Source organism: Vespula pensylvanica, chromosome 5 (assembly GCF_014466175.1).
Source record: "Vespula pensylvanica isolate Volc-1 chromosome 5, ASM1446617v1, whole genome shotgun sequence".
Taxonomy (NCBI): domain Eukaryota; kingdom Metazoa; phylum Arthropoda; class Insecta; order Hymenoptera; family Vespidae; genus Vespula; species Vespula pensylvanica.
In genome coordinates, this window is record NC_057689.1 from 998,831 (window position 1) to 1,017,255 (window position 18,425).

At 31.4% G+C, this 18,425-nt stretch overlaps 5 protein-coding genes across 11 annotated transcripts in view; 2 read left to right on the top strand and 3 right to left on the bottom strand.

Moving 5' to 3' along the window:
- Nucleotides 1-23: 23 nt before the first annotated feature.
- On the bottom strand, nucleotides 24-1,159 carry LOC122629636. Of its 2 annotated transcripts, none has more exons than XM_043813289.1 (2): nucleotides 822-1,159; nucleotides 24-746 (listed from the first exon to the last, which is right to left on the bottom strand). In XM_043813289.1, exons 1-2 carry the CDS (start codon nucleotides 908-910, stop codon nucleotides 155-157), a joined length of 681 nt encoding a protein of 226 aa, XP_043669224.1. In that variant the 5' UTR covers nucleotides 911-1,159; the 3' UTR covers nucleotides 24-154. The 2 variants fall into 2 exon arrangements, with proteins under 2 accessions (XP_043669224.1, XP_043669223.1); XM_043813288.1 differs by having other exon boundaries at nucleotides 24-758.
- A 216-nt stretch (nucleotides 1,160-1,375) lies between these two features.
- LOC122629635 (transketolase-like protein 2) lies at nucleotides 1,376-7,329 on the bottom strand. 2 transcript variants are annotated; one of them, XM_043813286.1, is made up of 8 exons: nucleotides 7,092-7,329; nucleotides 3,879-4,024; nucleotides 3,600-3,789; nucleotides 3,282-3,516; nucleotides 3,047-3,190; nucleotides 2,761-2,934; nucleotides 2,454-2,669; nucleotides 1,376-2,310 (listed from the first exon to the last, which is right to left on the bottom strand). In XM_043813286.1, exons 1-8 carry the CDS (start codon nucleotides 7,196-7,198, stop codon nucleotides 1,639-1,641), a joined length of 1,884 nt encoding a protein of 627 aa, XP_043669221.1. In that variant the 5' UTR covers nucleotides 7,199-7,329; the 3' UTR covers nucleotides 1,376-1,638. The 2 variants fall into 2 exon arrangements, with proteins under 2 accessions (XP_043669221.1, XP_043669222.1); XM_043813287.1 differs by lacking the exon at nucleotides 7,092-7,329 and adding an exon at nucleotides 5,015-5,181.
- A 635-nt stretch (nucleotides 7,330-7,964) lies between these two features.
- LOC122629044 (signal peptide peptidase-like 3) lies at nucleotides 7,965-13,059 on the top strand. Of its 3 annotated transcripts, none has more exons than XM_043812024.1 (7): nucleotides 7,965-8,669; nucleotides 8,875-8,940; nucleotides 9,043-9,163; nucleotides 9,241-9,545; nucleotides 9,632-9,975; nucleotides 10,121-10,546; nucleotides 10,690-13,059. In XM_043812024.1, exons 3-7 carry the CDS (start codon nucleotides 9,135-9,137, stop codon nucleotides 10,756-10,758), a joined length of 1,173 nt encoding a protein of 390 aa, XP_043667959.1. In that variant the 5' UTR covers nucleotides 7,965-8,669; nucleotides 8,875-8,940; nucleotides 9,043-9,134; the 3' UTR covers nucleotides 10,759-13,059. The 3 variants fall into 3 exon arrangements, with proteins under 3 accessions (XP_043667959.1, XP_043667958.1, XP_043667957.1); XM_043812023.1 differs by having other exon boundaries at nucleotides 7,966-8,669; nucleotides 9,015-9,163; XM_043812022.1 differs by having other exon boundaries at nucleotides 7,967-8,669; nucleotides 9,027-9,163.
- A 1,310-nt stretch (nucleotides 13,060-14,369) lies between these two features.
- Nucleotides 14,370-16,504, bottom strand: LOC122629043 (protein orai-2-like). Its single transcript, XM_043812021.1, has 2 exons — nucleotides 15,586-16,504; nucleotides 14,370-15,012 (listed from the first exon to the last, which is right to left on the bottom strand). Exons 1-2 carry the CDS (start codon nucleotides 16,270-16,272, stop codon nucleotides 14,521-14,523), a joined length of 1,179 nt encoding a protein of 392 aa, XP_043667956.1. The 5' UTR covers nucleotides 16,273-16,504; the 3' UTR covers nucleotides 14,370-14,520.
- LOC122629050 (peroxisomal biogenesis factor 6-like) overlaps nucleotides 15,827-18,425 on the top strand; it is a 4,645-nt gene continuing 2,046 nt past the window's right edge. Inside the window, exon 1 of one of the 3 annotated variants that reach the window (XM_043812036.1) lies at nucleotides 15,827-15,951. Coding sequence is in view for 2 of the 3 variants with exons in the window: in XM_043812034.1 (XP_043667969.1) it covers nucleotides 17,874-17,888 (15 nt within the window). In the remaining variant the exon portion in view is untranslated. Of the gene's footprint in view, nucleotides 15,952-17,739; nucleotides 18,336-18,425 lie in introns of those variants that run through there. The other 2 variants (XM_043812035.1, XM_043812034.1) reach the window with 2 other exon arrangements.

The following is an 18,425-nucleotide window of genomic DNA, read 5'->3' on the forward strand; positions in this document are numbered from 1 at the left end:
TAAAAAAATCCAAGTTCCACGTATTTCAATGCGGTACTTATTTATTTTATCAGTACCCATCGTATGTAGGAAGTAATGCAAAGCTCAATAAATTACTATATAGGCATAAGCCATCGTTTAGTACAATAGGATGATATACATTTTAATTTTTGTTTTATACAAGTTCTTTTAAAAAATTTGTTAAACTCTTTCTATTAAGTGGTGTCATACTTTGATTTACAATATCTTTCATTTTACTTATATTCAATTTCTTTATCTTTGATGTATTTAAATTCTTAGTTTTAGATTGACTCGTGTTACTCGTTGAAAGAATTTTCTTATTTTCATTCGACTGTAATTTTGGAACTAAGTTTCCAGAAATATTTAATCCAACCGTTTTGTCTTTCCCCTTTTTCCTCTTTTTTTTCTGTAGAATTTTAGATTTCTCTAACGTATTGTCAGAGGTTTCAATTTTCTTCTTTGGTTTATTCATTTGTATTTCTGTTCGATGTAAACAAACAGAACATTTTATGGAGAGTTTATTCATTTCCTTCTTTTTACATTTTTTTATTAATTTAGCTCGAACTTTAGACACTTTGTACCCTTCGGTATTCGTTTTAATCATCTTATCAACAGAATGGGAAATCTTTCTACCAGGTAATACTCGTACTTGATGATTTATATTGGTCCAAAGTGATCCACAATGAGAACACATCATTGAAGGTCCAAAACATTTTTTTGGTAATTCGATCCCTTTAGCAACGTTTCTACAACGTTCTCTAAAATTGAGTTAATTTGATTCTAACCTTTAATTATAAAGAAAAAAATATACTTGTACTTACATATAAAAGTTTTGTAACCTATTCGCTTCTGGACATTGCAATTTTGACAAATACTGAGTTACATTCCACAAGTGTTCGATCTTTTCCATAATCTCGTTATCACGAATTGAATTAAAGTCGTAATATTTATCGAATTAAATAACCCTATCTTTAATACCAAATAATTATTGAAAGATGCGAAAATTTGGCGTATAACGCACAACTGAACGTACCTCGTAGTACTTACAGGAGATTATAACCTCAAACACGTTCACAGCAGTGCGGCCAACAGTGATATGATCTAATATTCCGTAGAAATATGATTACGGAAGAATCCGTCAGATGGCGATTCAATCTCAGCCGCGAAATTTTGAAGGGTTACAAAACAGCAAAAAGTTTTACTTTCTCATTATATGTGTTAATTTTATAATGAAAATTATAATAGTAACGATTTTTAAACTATAAACAAATACATGTATCAAATTCATGTATATCATAAATCATTATATAAACTGTAAAAATGTAATAGAAACTTTTTTGCTTATTTTAACTTACATAGGAAGTATACAATGGAGTAAAACGTGATTTCTCGTTTATTAATTGATTCTTAATAGCAATGTAAATTTTTCTTTAAATTTTACTATTTAATATTATGCACTGATAAAGTAATTTATATTTTTCAACGTTAATGGACGAAACGTTTTACTTCAATCTTATGGATTCTGCTGAAATCTGCTTGCATAGAAATTTATAAATGTATAAATGTAATATATGAACACATCTCGTGTGATCACTGCCAATTCATATTATGACCATTAATCGTAAATCAAATAAAAAATTATAACTTCAAAATATCTTGTACCGCTAAAGTGATCTTATGCGCGCTAATGCCATAGTTATCCACTAAGACATTAGGAGGACCAGATCTTGGTACTTCAGGTACAGCAAGTTTTTTAACAATAATATTTCGTTCCAAAGAAACGGCAGAAGCTACCGCTTCTCCTAGACCACCTTCGACATAATGATCTTCGACAGTTACGATTTTACCGCCAATCTCTTTAGCATTCTTTAGAATTGTTTGCGCATCAATAGGTTTAATAGTAAACGGATCGATTACACGAATATTTATGCCGGCCTTTGCTAACTCGTCAGCTGCTTTAAGTGCTTCGTGCAGAGTTATTCCAGCACCTACAACAAGAACTTGATCTTTTGCAGTAGATCTCAATACTTTAGCTTTCCCGGGAGCAAATGTTTCATCGTTTTTATATAAAACCGGTGTAGCTGGACGCGAGGTACGAATGAAACAAATGCCTTTCGTATTAGCAGCCAATTCTATGGCACGTTCGGTAGAAACTGCATCGCACGGATAAAATACCGTTGATCCAGGTATCGTGCGGAACATAGCGATATCCTCCAAACCCATTTGTGATGGTCCATCTTCACCGATGGACACACCACAATGTGAGCCAACAAAATTTACGTTCGTTTGAGAAATTGCACCCATACGAATCTACACCATTAAAACAAATAACGTTAACAGATTACGTAGACTTGATATTTCTCAAGATAATAATAATGATAATAATAATTATTATAATTATAATTATAATTATAATGATGATGATGATTATGATGATGATATATCATTTTTACCTGATCAAAGGCACGTGTAAAGAATGTAGCAAATGCAGAGACAAAAGCAACAGCTCGATCCCTGCAAGCAGTACCGATGGCAACACCGACAATATTCTGTTCAGCTATGAAACCTTCAATAAACCTAGTTGGATCGACAGTCTTTATTTTCTCAGCAAAAGTAGAATTCTTAGTGTCGCCATCCAAAGCTATCACGCGTGAATTATTCTTCGCTAACTAATGAAAAAAACAAAATAAACTTTACAACGTGTAATTAACCTCTGATATAAATAGACAAATATAAATAGGCAAATATAAATAGACAGACCTTAGCAAGAGCAGTGCCATAAGCTAATCTAGTAGCTACTTGTTCTCCGAGTTTATAACTTGGAGGCGAGGCCAATTTAATGTTATTAATGTCTATTACAGGAGCATCATCAACTAATGGTTTTTGAGGATGCAATCCTAAAGGACCAGAATTTTTTAAAAGTCCGGTCAAATGCTACAAAAAGTGAATATTTAATTAATATCTTATTAATGTTAATAATAATTATTAATTAATATATAAACGATTATCAACAAATACATCGATTATAACATTCATGATATTGTACCTGAATTACTTCATTTGCTTTATTTCCAAGAGGCTTTCCATGCCAATTCTCTAAATCTTCTATAGTGGGAAAGTTTTTACCCTTAAATGTTTTTGCCAAAATAGCAGTCGGACGCCCCTTCGTATTTTGTGCTTCATGGAATGCCTACCAGATTAAATGAACAAATCCAAATATTAAAATTGTAAATTATGAATTCTAGGCATGTACACACGCATATTCATAAATTAATATATACCTTAGCAAGTTCTTCAACATCATGACCATCAACAACTAATGCATTAAAACCAAAAGCCTCAAGCCTTTTACGATAAACTTCCATATTATGTTGAAGAGAAGTAGGTTCACTTTGTCCCAAACGATTAATGTCAAATATAGCACACAGATTATCTAATTTATAATAAGATGAAAAATGCAATGCTTCCCAGATAGAACCTTCTGCTGCTTCTCCATCTCCAATTAGACAGTATACTCTAAAGAAAAATAAAATTGACAACTTTTGTTCAAGTACTGCTTAAGTACTCCTTAAAAAAGAATTTTTTTTTTATTTGCATACCGGTAACTAGCCTTATCAAAATTCTTTCCCACATAGGCCATGCCTGCTGCAACTGAAAGACCTTGACCTAACGAACCTGTTCCTACATCTACGAAATTAAGTCTTGGAGTAGGATGACCTTCTAAATCACTATCAAACTTTCTTAAATTCAATAACTCGCTGACTGGAAAAAGACCAGCTTCTGCCCAAGCTATTAGACAAATAAAATATGTTTTATTTCTTTCATTTTATTATATCACATTTGGCATTATATTCTTTATATCCTATATAATATTTTACCTGCATAAAGGATAGGCGCTGCATGGCCTTTGCTAAGTATAAATCTATCACTACTTGGATCACGTGGTGCTGATACTTTGTAACGCATTGTATGGAAGAAGAGAACGGACATGATTTCTGCCATTGAAGAACATGATGTAGGATGTCTATAATAATAGTATTGAATATTAGTTGCTTAATTATCCTCTTCTCAAAAAATGAAAAAAAAATTTAATTATTTATATAAAAAAAAAGAAAGTATAGATAAGAAATACTTAAAAGCATTAAAACTATCCTAAATCCTGATATCAAGATCATATTTGTATTTATAATCACAAGTTCTTATCAGGGTCAAAGTGCTCGGTATATCAATGGCGTGATGTATCAGGTCGAATAAAGGACATTAATTATAAGGACAAAAATTCATATTAGTGTATTTAACTAATAGTAATAATTAACGAAATCGAAAAAATAATGTATTCGACCGTTCGTAACTTTAACGTTATAAGCGCACAAATGTGAGGTTACGTATAACTTTGGACAAAAACAAATGAAGAAAGAAGCACATATATTACAAATATATCAATGTTATATGATTATTACATGTGTAATTAAATTAAAGCTTTTAGTTTTTTTCTTATATAGTAATTATCGTGTTTAATACACGCATGTGAAAAGCGAGTATATACATATAACAAAATATCGTCTGTACATGCTAATCAATTATTGTTTAAACAAGCATTACGTATAACAAGAAATATAATCGTTCAACAAATAAAAACATTCTAAGAACCATACATCTAGTAAAAGGCAAATTCAAGTACATAATGAAGAGAGATACATATATATATAGAGAGAGAGAGAGTGAAAGGAAAAGAAAGACAATTACCGTTTTTCTTTCAAAACAAATAATAATTCCAAGTAAACATAATTTACTATGAAGCATTACGAAATTAAGGGAAATAAAAAAATTAAATATTTATCAGTATTTCTTAAGAAAATGGCGTCTTCTTAAATCATTGTAAAAGGCGCGCGCAAAAAAACAGGAGAAAAAATGTCGTCGTGATGTGCGTAATAAGGATTGAAAAACCAATATTTTTGTAAAAAAAAAAAAAAGAAAAAAATAAGGAATATAATAATTATAATGAAAAACAAACCCGCTTTTCGATGACTCGGTCGCTTTTATGGACTGCAAACGAAGTTTATTTGCTAAGTCCTGTAACTTAGTTACCTCCGTGGAAGATACCATCTTGAATGTGAAGCGTTAAAATTTTAACGTACGTATTCTACGAGAAGTACTCAATAACTAAGGCCGGTAACAGATTCTACATGAGTTACATACTTGCGATTTGTAAATTTCCCCTACTACTTAACTGCCACTGATATATCATACACTTACATGAAACCATCGTAGAACATCCGGTTATCAAACGTACCATTACAATTCGCAGTGTACCTTCTATACATATATCGATTATTTTTCATTATTTTTTCTTCGTGATTTATCATAATCATACATACTCACGCACGCAACAAGTTATCAATAGTTTTTACCAATTGATTCAATACTACAGAAATCATGCTCAGTCATCATTTGGATTTATTGGAATTTAATTTAAATTTTAAATTACATTGTAACGAGTATCAGATATTGTTAATAAAAATAGCGCACATTTTTATTCGATTATTCGATCGAACAAATATTCAATTTATTTGTTAGATATTCGATAATTTTCGTCGTACAAAATTTGCATAGTTAGCATTTTTTAAAAATATTATTTTCCCGCAAAAAGTATCCTACGAGATTTTTATTTCTAACCTATTTGCGACGAGTCAAGAATACATCGTAGTTCCTTCGTTACATTCTTCTTTTTGTTTTACTGTAATTCCAATTAGGAAAAAAAAAAATAATAAAAAACAAACAAAACGAAGCTGATTCAATGATTCACATTTCTCGTCCAGTAGATTGAAAATGTGAAATTCCATTGTTTACGTTGTTGCGTATTTCAAATAACTTCGATCTTCAATTTTTCTCTTTTTCATTGTAACTTTCTCAACAATCTTTTATTTACAGAACTATATCCACGTGTTATATTTATATATTCCCATCGTGTAACAAGTATTCCACACAACGTACGTTGCATTATATATATATATACATATATATACATATTACATAATATATAGGCATGTGTACACGTGGAAGTGCAATTTCATTGTTACAAAGCGTTTTTTTATCGAAAGGCATAAACTTTGAGAAAAGTCTCTTTTCTTTATAACAAACTTAAAAACTTCATTGATTGGAAACGTTAATTACAGTAGTAATTACTGTTCGTTAAATGACTCGTGATGTCATTGTTAAAGCTAATAGTAAAAATATACGTAATCCGAAGGTTTCTTAACTCAACATTGAAAGGATTTAAGAGTACGCATAAAAAGCGTTACATACGTTCGAATATGACGTAATATCTCGATATTCGAGAAAAATACATGGCTTAAAAAGGCTACTTTGACCTCAGTAGTCACGCGTCGTTACAACTGTTAAAATAAATAGTCCAAAAAATGTCTACGATCGAATAAAAAATTAAATATGTCTATACGAACGAGATTCACCAAGAAAAAAAAATTGTCTATCGTAAAACAGATTTCAATAATGTGATAAAAATAAAAGAGTAGGGGAAAAAGAGAAGGTAAGATAATGATAATGCCGGTAGTACGCGAAAGTTGTTTTCTTCGTAACAAGAGGAAAGAAGGACGAAGAGATTTTATATTCAAAGAAGATAAAACCATTCGTAATCCCTTAACTAATATTAGAATTCATTTCAATCGGACGATATCTGTGAATGTAGCAGTAAATTCGCTTATCACGCATATCATCGTATGATTTTAAAGATGGACGCGCAAACAAAGTCTCTCTCTCTCTCTCTCTTACTCTTATATTCCAGCGCGGTGTACTTTATCATTCCTGACGTCCGTCACTTTTAATTTCAATTTCAATTCTTGTAACGACCGAAGGTCGTTTTAATGCTGTTATACGTTACAAGAGACGTAATTTATTATAACGTTTTACGATGACTTTGTATCTTTTGGGCGCGAATTTATAAAATTTCAAGTACAACGTGAATCATCGGTGATAATATAAAAGGTTAATATAATCGGTAACATATTATTGCTGTGTACGATAATTCTACGTTAGAATCGTACTAACGCATTAACGAATATAAAAAGTCTTACCCAGACTTGCAGGCTTGTGTGGCCTCGATCGAATGAATCCTCAATTTATTAGCAATGTCTTTTAGTTCTTGAATGGTTTTTGATTCTGGTTTGTGATAGCTCGCCATTTTTTCAAGAAATCTTTTTATTATTCGATATAAGAAATTTGACTTATTTCGTAATTAGTGGAAAAGAACAAGATTGGTTAGAACTCGAGCGTGCAACAAGTAGAGACCGCGCGAGCACGAGGAGGTAGTAAAACCAAGAACAGAGAAAAGAACCTAAACTTCCAACTCAAATCGAGTCGATTCATCGAACTTTCGTTTTGCATTTTATACGCCAACAGATAGCGCTACCTGCTACGTTCGCAAAATACATTAAGGTGACTTCAAGGCGAATTAATATGAATGTTATTGAATGACATAAATGATTATTTTTTTTTTTTTTTTTTTTTACGAAGCTTATCAAGATAAAAAAGCGCATTTTTTTAATAGATGATACAATTCGATGTTTCTTTGGTAAACTCGAATAATATTTACGATAGAAAATCACATGTTACGTCCTTTCTCATGTCACAAGCGTTTGTATTTTCTGCCTACATTTTCTATGTTTTTTAATTTTTCAATCGTCGAATATGTACATATGTACATAAGACAAAAATTAATAAAGGCAGATAAAAAGGAAAAAAAAAAAATGATGGCATAAAAGATACGATAGAGCGATAAATATGTTATTTCGTAAGAATTCGATCTTACGACCTTATGATTTCCGAAAGAAAAAGTTTCAGAAATGTTAAAGAGATATCGCCTTGTTAAGTTATAAAAGATATTAATAAATATGTGTATTAGTTTTATAGAATAAATCAGAGACGTTAATCGTATTGCTGAAAGTAAAGAAATTTTGGCGATATATCCAGTGGACGCGCGTTCTAGCGGACCTGCGCCTGTCAAGCAGTCGCTAGCAGTCGGCAGCAGTCACGAATGGTTGACCTGTGCAGTTGACTGTGCTGGTTGACCGATCGTGCGGTATTAATCGCGCTTTTCTCCTACGCGCTTTCCAAACATTTATTCTTACTTTTCGGCACGTTAATCGTATAGGAAGTTTATCTTATAAATAAGGTGATGATTAGAATCGTGAATGGGCTAGGCTTCGCATCGGTCAGGTGAGAGACAGGTGGATGGATTGAGGAGAATCGCCAGTCGAAATACAATCTAGGGTAAGGGAGTAGCAACCTCTTGGGGCCAGGGCCAGTCACGTGACCCATATGTTTACCAAAATGGTGAACGTTCACCGTTTGGAACGTACTTCGCTATTTTATCGAGCTTCCCTCTCGTACGATGATGAGATCGAGCGAGGATACACGGCAATTCGAGTGATCTATTCATTTTTACATCAACCTTCGCAGCTGCCACTAATTTAAGTTTTGATGTCTTAATATTTTGTTACCTTGTGCTTGGTTTGGTAACGCGGAGAGTCGTGAGCGAAAGTTTGAAAGTGGACGAAAGAAACTATTGCTTTCCGTGTATTATAGAAGCAACCGTTGCTCCTACCTGAAAATGATTTTAATTATTAATGGCGATGACAACATTCTTCAACACGGTAAAATGGCTGTTTTATTTATTTTGCCATTAAGATTGTTTTACTTTCAACAGTGTGCATTGACACTTTTTAGTTTTTTATTCTACAAGTATATTATATAATCTTAACTGGCAGAAATATATAATTTCATTGTGTTCCTTATTGTTTTTCTTTTTATCTTTTTATTATGGTGAAAGAAATTATTTATTTTCATTGTTTTCTATAGGTTGTGAATGAAGTCTTAAATGGCCTAACTGGGTTTGCCAAGAATGTTTAATGTGATGTGCGATAGGTAAGCTTTTTTTTCGACTTAGTTCGAGTACTACGGACAAAAGAAATGATATCGTCTTTTTAATTAATTCATAGTTTTATCTACAGATGATCTCTGATATAGGTTAGTGCAAATGGAAAGTACATTAAAAGACGTCTAAATGACACAAAGTGTCTTAGCATAGCGCTGTGTGCTACGGCCAAGCATCGCTAAAGATGGCCACGTATCAAGTTGACTATCAGTGGTTAGTTTTATTCTGAGGCAATGACGCTTAGAAACTTTGTTTCATTGATTTGTATATTCTGATTGTATATCTTTTAGGGCTTACTCTATAATGGATTCATCCAGAATATCCACTTTCCTAATTTCAATTCTACTGATAGTCTATGGCAGTTTCCGATCCTTAAATATGGAACAGGAAGCAAAAGAAAGAGAGAAAGAAAAGCAACGTAGTGGAATGTTGAGTAATAGTAGTACTGGAAACACAGGTGGTGCTAATGGAGGAAGAATCCAAACCTTAGATACAATGCATGCTCTCTGTCTACCTCTTGGTGCTTCCATTTCTCTACTCGTCATGTTTTTCTTTTTTGATAGCATGCAAATGCTCTTAGCAATATGTACAGCCAGTAAGTTTATGAATAGTTATCTCAAAAAGAATTCATTATCTGTTGATAGAATGATAATGCAAAAAATATACTATTTATATTTACAGTCATAGCTACAGTTGCTTTGGCATTTCTTCTACTACCCATGTGTCAATATATAATTAGACCCTGCACAGATGGAAACAAAATATCCTTTGGCATTTGTGGAAGATTTACAGGAGCGGAATTACTTTCATTTTCACTCAGTGTGAGCATAGTATGTATATGGGTACTGACAGGACACTGGTTACTCATGGATGCAATGGGCATGGGCCTTTGTGTAGCCTTCATTGCATTTGTTCGATTACCAAGTTTAAAAGTATCTACTTTGCTTTTAACTGGACTTTTGATTTATGATGTTTTCTGGGTCTTCTTTTCATCTTATATATTTAGTGCAAACGTAATGGTTAAGGTGAGTCATATATTATTCTTTTATTTTAATTATCGAATTTGCATGATTTTTACCCGATCAGAGAAATATAGATTTCTCTATCGAATAGTATAAACTTTCCAAGTGTTTTTTAAAGAGATATAATTTTAGATATTACTTTTCATAGGTAGCAACTAGACCTGCTGATAACCCAGTAAGTCTTGTCGCCAAAAGATTGCACTTAGGTGGTGTAGCTAGGGAGGCTCCAAAACTTCCTCTACCAGGAAAGCTGATGTTTCCTTCAATGCATCAAGCGGGACATTTTTCAATGCTAGGTCTTGGTGATATCGTTATGCCAGGTCTTTTACTCTGCTTTGTGTTGAGATATGATGCATATAAAAAGAGTCAGCTCTTGCCTGGTGGTTGTGAAACAGGAGTTCCACCACCACGACACTTCAACCGTATTAGTTATTTTCATTGCTCCTTAATTGGTTATTTTCTTGGTTTGCTCACTGCTACTGTAAGCTCTGAGGTGTTCAAAGCTGCACAGCCTGCCTTATTGTATCTCGTGCCCTTTACCCTTCTGCCACTACTGACAATGGCTTATCTAAAGGTACATTTTAAGTACATAATTTTTTCCATATTAAATCGCAAAATATAAGTTCGCATATTATATATTTATATATATATATATACACACACACGTATATACATATATGTGTATATATACTTCAGAGTTCAATCATAATGTTTTAGGGGGATTTACGTCGGATGTGGAGTGAACCATTCATATCTCAACAACCTTCTATATACATGGAAGTTTGACAAGAGTCAAGGCTCTTGAAAAATAATAACACAAGATTCATTGTCATTTAAAATTTTTAGTTCTGGTCTTTGTCAGTATCACTTTAAGTAAGTAAGATTTTCCATACATGACATATTCAGAGTTTTTTAATATCATTGATTCATCACTCAAAAAAGCTAATACATGTTCGAAAATTAACCAGGACATTACATAGTGCACCTAAGAATTTCTCTTATAGAATTAATTTTCATGAACAAAGTAATGTTAAGAGTGGAGTACCGTTTATGCACAAGTTGTCATTTTTTCTTTTCTTTCCTTTCTTTTTTTTATATATATTTTTTATACATTAAAATAAGAAAGAAATAATTTTTTTTAACGTATTTCCAAAATACCAGCCAATACTCGTATTTTGTCAGCATTCTTTACATATATCTTAAAGTGTTGATGTCAAGTATGAGTAGAGTATGTGTGGTAGATAATTGAGAGTAAACAATAAGTATTCTAAAATTTATTAGATACGCGAAACTATAAATATTATTATTTGGAAGAACAAATTCTACTTGCTTTTCGTTTCAGTTTTATTATTATTATTATTACTATTATTATTATTATTATTATTATTATTATTAATATTATTATTATTATTATTATTATTATTATTATTACCATCATTATCATTATTATTATTATTTCTTTTCTATTTTTACGAGAATGTATGTGCAAATTGAAAACATTGAAGTAATTGATCTGGATATAAATGGAAAATACTTAATAGTCACTCCACTCTCTATATTGATGCTTCAGCAGCAGAAGATTGCATAGAATATTTTTTATTTATTATTTACGGAGCATCGGATGAATTGTACGTAACACCGAATGATGATTAAACTAATATACATTTGTTTGAAAATTTAATTCGAAATTCAGTGAATATGTGTGAGTAGGTTGTGACTTTCTTTGAAATTAGGTTAGTATAGGAAAAAGCAATGTTTATGTAAATATATCATTTTCATAATTTAAAAAACTCAGAGTTCCAGTTCGCTTTGGCATTGTGAATAAGCTTAACTTATAGAATTTTTTTACTTGTTCGGTGAACAATAAAATTGAAGATGTTATTGAATTGCAAAATAATCAGTGTGAAAATAACATGATTAAAAACGAACTGTATATTTGGGTTTTTATTCCGAAGAAGTATACCCAATTTTAAAGAAAAATTAATTCTTTGAATAGCTTCCTAAGCACTTGCTATGGATAGGATACTTGAAAGACTTTATATGTTTATTTAAAGACAAGACTGAAAATAATGTGTATAAAAATCAATTTATCGAGAGATTTTTCAAGAACAAATTTTCTTTAACTTTTGCCTGCATCAATTTATAACATAGTAGGTTGACATAGTATAATACTACATAATATTACATTAATGCAGTATAATACAATATAGTATAAAACAGTATAATATAATACACAATATGCTATGACACAGTATAAACAGATCAAATAATTCGCGATTTCATACAGATTAAATAATCAGTGTTTATCAATTGAACTTACATTACGCAAAACAAATGTATATGACATAACAACTCATCTTATATTTCTTTAAAACATATATATTATATTATTACATTGTAACAAATGTTGAGAGAAAGATTTATTTGTATATCATGATTCTAGAGTATAATTTTATGTTTTCAAAATAAGCAAATTTTTGCCAAGATTGTTAAGATGCGTTTAGATCAATCGCGCTAATATACATGGTAATCGTGCAGGTCTGCAAAAACAGTTGCGAATGTTGCAAACCTTTTTAACGTAGGTTATTATTCGTGCACTTGCGTACGATATATCTGCAATATTAATAATTATATCAAGCGGTTCGGCACGCTTTCTTCTGAGCGCACCTTCATATTTTTTAACAGTACTTCCTTATGTTCGTAAAAAGTAACAATGGCAGTAAGTGATAAATTATTTTGTACAGTAGCAACGTAAACCAAAAAGTATTTGATTTTCTTCCTCATATGCTAATTTACATATGTGGTTTTAAAATAAAAAGAAAAAAGAAAAATACAATGCGCGTTATTTGTTATTATGCAAATGAAATAATTAGAACAAAAAACATTTTCAATAGCATTGTGCAAATAAAAGCATTGGAAATTGTCAAGATTTATCGTAAAGATTAATTTCAGTTTCATGCTGAATGTATGTATTAGAATTAAATTACTCCCATTCTCAATCTGCTTCTTTGATGGTGTTTTAGCGATAGATCCAAAGTGTCTAGTTGTGAAAATATTTTAAATTAAATACACTTTTTGGTACATAAATTATTTAATTTTTGCGTAATATTATCCGATATTTCCCATTTTCTGTTTATCTACCTGTCCATAGCACAAACAAGTTTTCCTTTTATCATGATATATTATACGTTATCGAAGTATGTTGTCTTCAGTCGAATCGTGTTCTCGATAGATAATTTATTTCTCTGTACGAGTATTTTTCGAACTTGATTTTTTAATACTATATATTGATAACACTTATGTGTAATACGATTAAAAAAAAAAAAGAAAAAAAAATATCTATATATAAGATAAGTTTTAGATTAATCATTCAGTTGTATATATAATTAATTAATCTAAGAATATTTAAATTTACATCACGAATTTCTTCCCACTCTTGAAAGTAAGATATTATCTCTAAAGATATGTATTGAAGCATATTTTTAGATTAAATTAAGTACCATTTAAAATATATCGCGCTATCAAATATATATATATATATATATATATATATATATATATATGTATGTATATATATACATATAAATGAAAACGTTTCTGCAATTAGGAAGAAATCTCATGAAATTTCTTCATCCAGAAGATGCATTTATATAGTAGTATTTGTATTTCATTGTTCTCATTCTAATATTAATTTCATTCATAAATATGTTATTTTGTATAAAAGAAGAAGGAAGAAAAATCTAATATTATAAATTAAATCGATTAAATCACAACTTAGTTTACTATACATTGATGAAAAATGCGTTATGTGTAGACAAGTATTTAAATTATGTATAACGAACCACAGTTTCGTAGAAGACAGCGATATAGTTATTATTTACTATGGAACTTCGTGCAAAGTCTGAAATTTTATCGACAAAAAACTGTTCGTTATGTAAATTTAAAAAGAAAAAAAAAATATATATATATATATATATATATATATATATTTATGAAAAAAGGGCGCAAAATAATTCTTCGATTTTTTTAACCCAAAGATAAACAAGAAATTAAAAAAAGAATGCATACGTATGATAGGCAAAGAAAAAACAAATATCATGTTTAATGAAAAGTTGAAAATTGAATCGCGCATTAGGAATTAAATACCGTAAGATATAATTAAAATATTAAACAAAGAAGAAAGGAATTAAATACGCGCGCCTATTTGTCCCGTTGAAAATTTTGATTCTGATTTTGACATTCTGTGTACATCGATGTACGTTTATATATATATAAAACGATAGATAGCCATTTTCGTTTGTGGCTGTGTTTAATAAGTAATTTATTAAATGTTTATTAATGTTTATTAAACAGACTTATACGTGTATTTTCTTCACCACTACTATGCTTAGAAATGATCGTTTTCGAAGATGGTATTATTAGATCCGATAGGAACATGTAACTTATTCGATTAAAAATTCCTATATATACTTGCTATATATATTTGAGTAAATAAGTCAAAAAAGTTTCGTTGTTTTTAAAATGTAATAAACTTGCCAATTATATTCGTTATACCGTAGTATGATTTATCGTTGCATTATCCAAGTTTCGCTTTATACTCTCTAATTCTTTCATATCCGATATTGATGTTTCACACTTGTAAACAACGAGAGAATGATAAAAATGGACGGCAAACGCTACGAATACTATAAGTACTGGTATTACTATAATGGTACTGGCAGTAGCAGCGGTGAAGGAATAATCCCAAAATTTGACCCAACAAAGTATCGCTACTTCGACCAAAAATAAAAATAATCCTAAGACCGTCGAAAATGCCCAGGCCAATTCTATGAAGCCACGCATTCTTTCGTGTGGGGATTCTGTAATGAGACGCGATATTTGTAATTTACTGATAGCTTCGACGTTCGGCAAAAGATATGTGCTTATCATTAAAGCGAAGATGTGCACCGATACTAATACCGTCGTGCAAACCGCAAACATAACAAACAGCCATTCCGGTACCGCAGTTGGATCATTTATTTGTAGTTCTACCATTGCGACCTGAAGCATAAAAATATACAAATTTAGTACTATCACGGAAAATGGCCAAGAAAGACGCAATATCTTTATTATTTCGACATTTTAGTATCTTCTGACTTTTTATCAATTTCTGTTTTCTTAAATTTATATTTTTTTACGATGTGTGTTATACGATTACGGTGTAAACGTCAATCTTTTTATGATGCCGGTAGGTAGAAGTTTAATCGCACAATGTTATCTTCTTTTAATGTCGATTGGAGAATGAATTTTCAATGTGAAATAATTCTCGCGCAAAAATATATAGAAGAAAGCTATGTTTGTCTTGCATAATCAGAGATCAAGCTTGAAGATCATACACGGAATTGTCGTTGATGTTGATTTAATGATTTTCAGGAAACGTTGTGTAATCGCAGGTAGACTTTGTTCGTGGTAACATTTTTCAACGATTTCTATTTTCTATGATATAAGGTAACCGAATCGAAAATCGATCGTTATGAGAGATTTGCTATGAGATCATCGTAGAAACGACAAATGAGAATGTTAAGGAAGGATAGCGATATCGATGTTTGTTCTATCTACTCGTTGCAAACTTACCATTGCGAAACCACTTAAAAGTTCGGATGTTGTCGCGGTTGCCTTTAGTTTTGCTCTGCTCATGTGCAATCTCCTCCAGGAGAGGCTTTGCGGTCCATCGTGATCATTGATAGGAGATGTAACGAGAGGCACATTCGTTTGCGAATTTTGTGGTCCGTTGCAAGCGCAACAACACGTGTTACACGGTTGTGTACTACCTCCGGGTGTTCCGATGTAATTGTTTGAGTTCGAAGGTAGATAAAAATGCGAGGGAGGAGTTCCTACGACGTTGGATCTCATGTCCAACGTGACATATTTGCTGGCTCTGTTCCTAGCTGATAATATCAATTCGCTTTGCGTCGAGCAAAGAGTGTTATTCTTCGGATTGTAAGTGGAAAAATTGGATTCGCTTATCTGATATTGATTGTGCTTCGGTAAATGCAACGCAGATGTCGAACGTTGTTGCTGCAATCCACCGTAATAAGATTTATGCGAGAGACCGTAAGGATGTCTCCAATTTGATTGAGTGATATCACTTTGCGTTGATTTATTCGATTTACCGACTATAAGTTCATCCGCGCAACTTTTCGCGCGCTTCTCGTCTTCGAAATGATCGAGACTCCCGCTTTTCGATTTAATTGATTCGATTGATTCTAAATTATCTTGCGACATGACGCTATTTTCCTTTAACTTTAAATTCTCGCACATTCATTTCGCACACTATCACTTTACCGGAAGATTTCAATTCGAAGTGAATTCGACGCAATCCAAACGCAAACTGAGAGGATCTTTACGACTACCTCGAGCGACTAGCAGACAGATCGCTGAGGTGTATACTACGTCACGATGTACCTCTGAATCATAACAATAGTATTAATCGTTTTCAAGCTATGTCGATCGCATAATAACCGAGTAGAGCCGATCCTCCTCCTCTTCCTTTTTCGCTCTCCTCCGTTCTTATCCTTTTATCCTCGGAAATGAAAAATAAAGATCGACTACTCACTCGAATTCGATGAATTCTATAAGACGTATGTATACACAAGAAAATCCATTGCCATTCAGATTTTACGTATCATTTTTTATATGATCCATTCAAATAGACAGAGAAAGAGAAAAAATAACAAAGGCTATTTGTATTCCAACCAAGCGTTTCTACCTACCCCGAAGTAAATAGCACGTGTTGATAAATACATGCTCGAAGAAAATACGGCTTTATTATTTATGGAAGAAGAATTGCCTTGTCCGTAATTTATTACGAACATTCGTACGTAATCGTTCAATTTCGTGCGATGGAAGAATACATCATTTCTTAACGTCCATCATAAAGATAATAAAACATGGACGATTTTCAAATGCATCAAAAATTTTCCATTGTTAGAAAAGACTACTTATATAAGCATTTATATTTTTTCAAGAGGAATTTTCGATAGAAATTCGAATTTTCATGTTTATTGAGAGCAGTGAAATTTATATGCATATACATACATACATACATACATACGTACATATATATATACACACACACACACACACACAGACACATATGTAAATGCAAAAGGAAAGGTCTCGCATTTCCATGTAACTCGCGTTCGTTGACCTTTAATAAGCTAGCTATGCAAACAGGTCTTTCCAGGTTAATTACAAGTCTGTAATATTTTGTAATCCTTCAAAATTCCATTTCCATATCGTATTATTTTACAAAAATTTATTTTCCCATTAACTGAAAAATTTGTTTGCCACACATGAAACGAGGATTGCGTACAACTACACTTAAATAAAAAAATATAATTTACCAGTCGGATTACATGAACATCGTTCGAGTTAAACTTACACTTCACAATTTATTTGTCCTTGTGAAATTTGTTAAACGTAATATTTGATTATTTGCTCGAATGCATTTTAGCACTTTCGAAATAGAAGCTCATTGCGCGTATGCATAACGTCATCAAATCATGTAACATGATACATAAGAAGTCATTAATAATCGTTATATCTACAAAAATTAATGATCATTAACGATATTGATATCTAAAAGTGTGTATGTACGAAACAAAAGAAAATGAAATTTGATTCTTCGGATTAATATATTTGTGATAACTGTTTATTGGCGCGAATTTTTGAATTGTAATCGAGAAAATATTTGTAAATTTAGATTGGCAGCACTGGTCAGTGTAATCCGAGTCGAAACGTTGAACGTATTCGTACGTTCTAGTATCTTTGCGTGCATATATGTATGTCAAAGTAACGTAATAATCATTAGATTATTTATCTCCAAAGTTTTGTGAACAATTTTTATTTTAACTGTGCGCATGCAAAGCATTAAAGTAAATGAACGTGATTTTATTAAGAAGTATTTATTTAGAAGACGTCGTAGAAGAGAGAACGACAACAAATTACGACTAATTACACGATCTTTCGAGAAAAGTGAAATTTATGTACACATAGCAATGCAAACAAACGTTATACTCGGATAATAACAAAGAGGACAACATTTAAACGTCTTTCTATTGTTTTCTATAATTGTATTTTTCTTTAATATTTAACACTCATATAATTTGATATTATCGATATTTTCTTACAAAGAACTGTGAAGGTTAGCGTCTCTGGGACGAAGTGGAACGTAAACTCAAACTTCCTACTAATTTTTAACCTTTCAGATTATTTTCCAATAATTATCTTTATTCAAGTTCTTATTTCGTATATATCATCGCTATAAAATTAAATTCGGAAAATAAAAGTTACAATTTTTCACTTTGTTGTTCCAAATGACAGTAAGTAACCTATCATATTTAAGGACGCCTTTAGAATAATTAATTCGTTTCATTATTCGTAAATTATAGATAGAAATATATTTCGAATTT

Bases quoted from the DNA above. Each gene is read 5' to 3' on its own strand.
- LOC122629043 (XM_043812021.1), bottom strand. From the start codon at position 16,272: ATGTGCGAGAATTTAAAGTTAAAGGAAAATAGCGTCATGTCGCAAGAT. The intron at 15,013-15,585 runs GTAAGTTTGCAA...TTTATGCTTCAG, and splicing joins TTTTAAGTGGTTTCGCAATG to GTCGCAATGGTAGAACTACA.
- LOC122629635 (XM_043813286.1), bottom strand. From the start codon at position 7,198: ATGGCGAGCTATCACAAACCAGAATCAAAAACCATTCAAGAACTAAAA. The intron at 3,790-3,878 runs GTAAAATATTAT...TTTGTCTAATAG, and splicing joins AGCGCCTATCCTTTATGCAG to CTTGGGCAGAAGCTGGTCTT. The intron at 2,935-3,046 runs GTACAATATCAT...CACTTTTTGTAG, and splicing joins AAGCAAATGAAGTAATTCAG to CATTTGACCGGACTTTTAAA.
- LOC122629636 (XM_043813288.1), bottom strand. From the start codon at position 910: ATGGAAAAGATCGAACACTTGTGGAATGTAACTCAGTATTTGTCAAAA. The intron at 759-821 runs GTAAGTACAAGT...ACTCAATTTTAG, and splicing joins AGGTTACAAAACTTTTATAT to AGAACGTTGTAGAAACGTTG.
- LOC122629044 (XM_043812024.1), top strand. From the start codon at position 9,135: ATGGCCACGTATCAAGTTGACTATCAGTG. The intron at 9,976-10,120 runs GTGAGTCATATA...TACTTTTCATAG, and splicing joins GTGCAAACGTAATGGTTAAG to GTAGCAACTAGACCTGCTGA. The intron at 10,547-10,689 runs GTACATTTTAAG...ATAATGTTTTAG, and splicing joins TGACAATGGCTTATCTAAAG to GGGGATTTACGTCGGATGTG.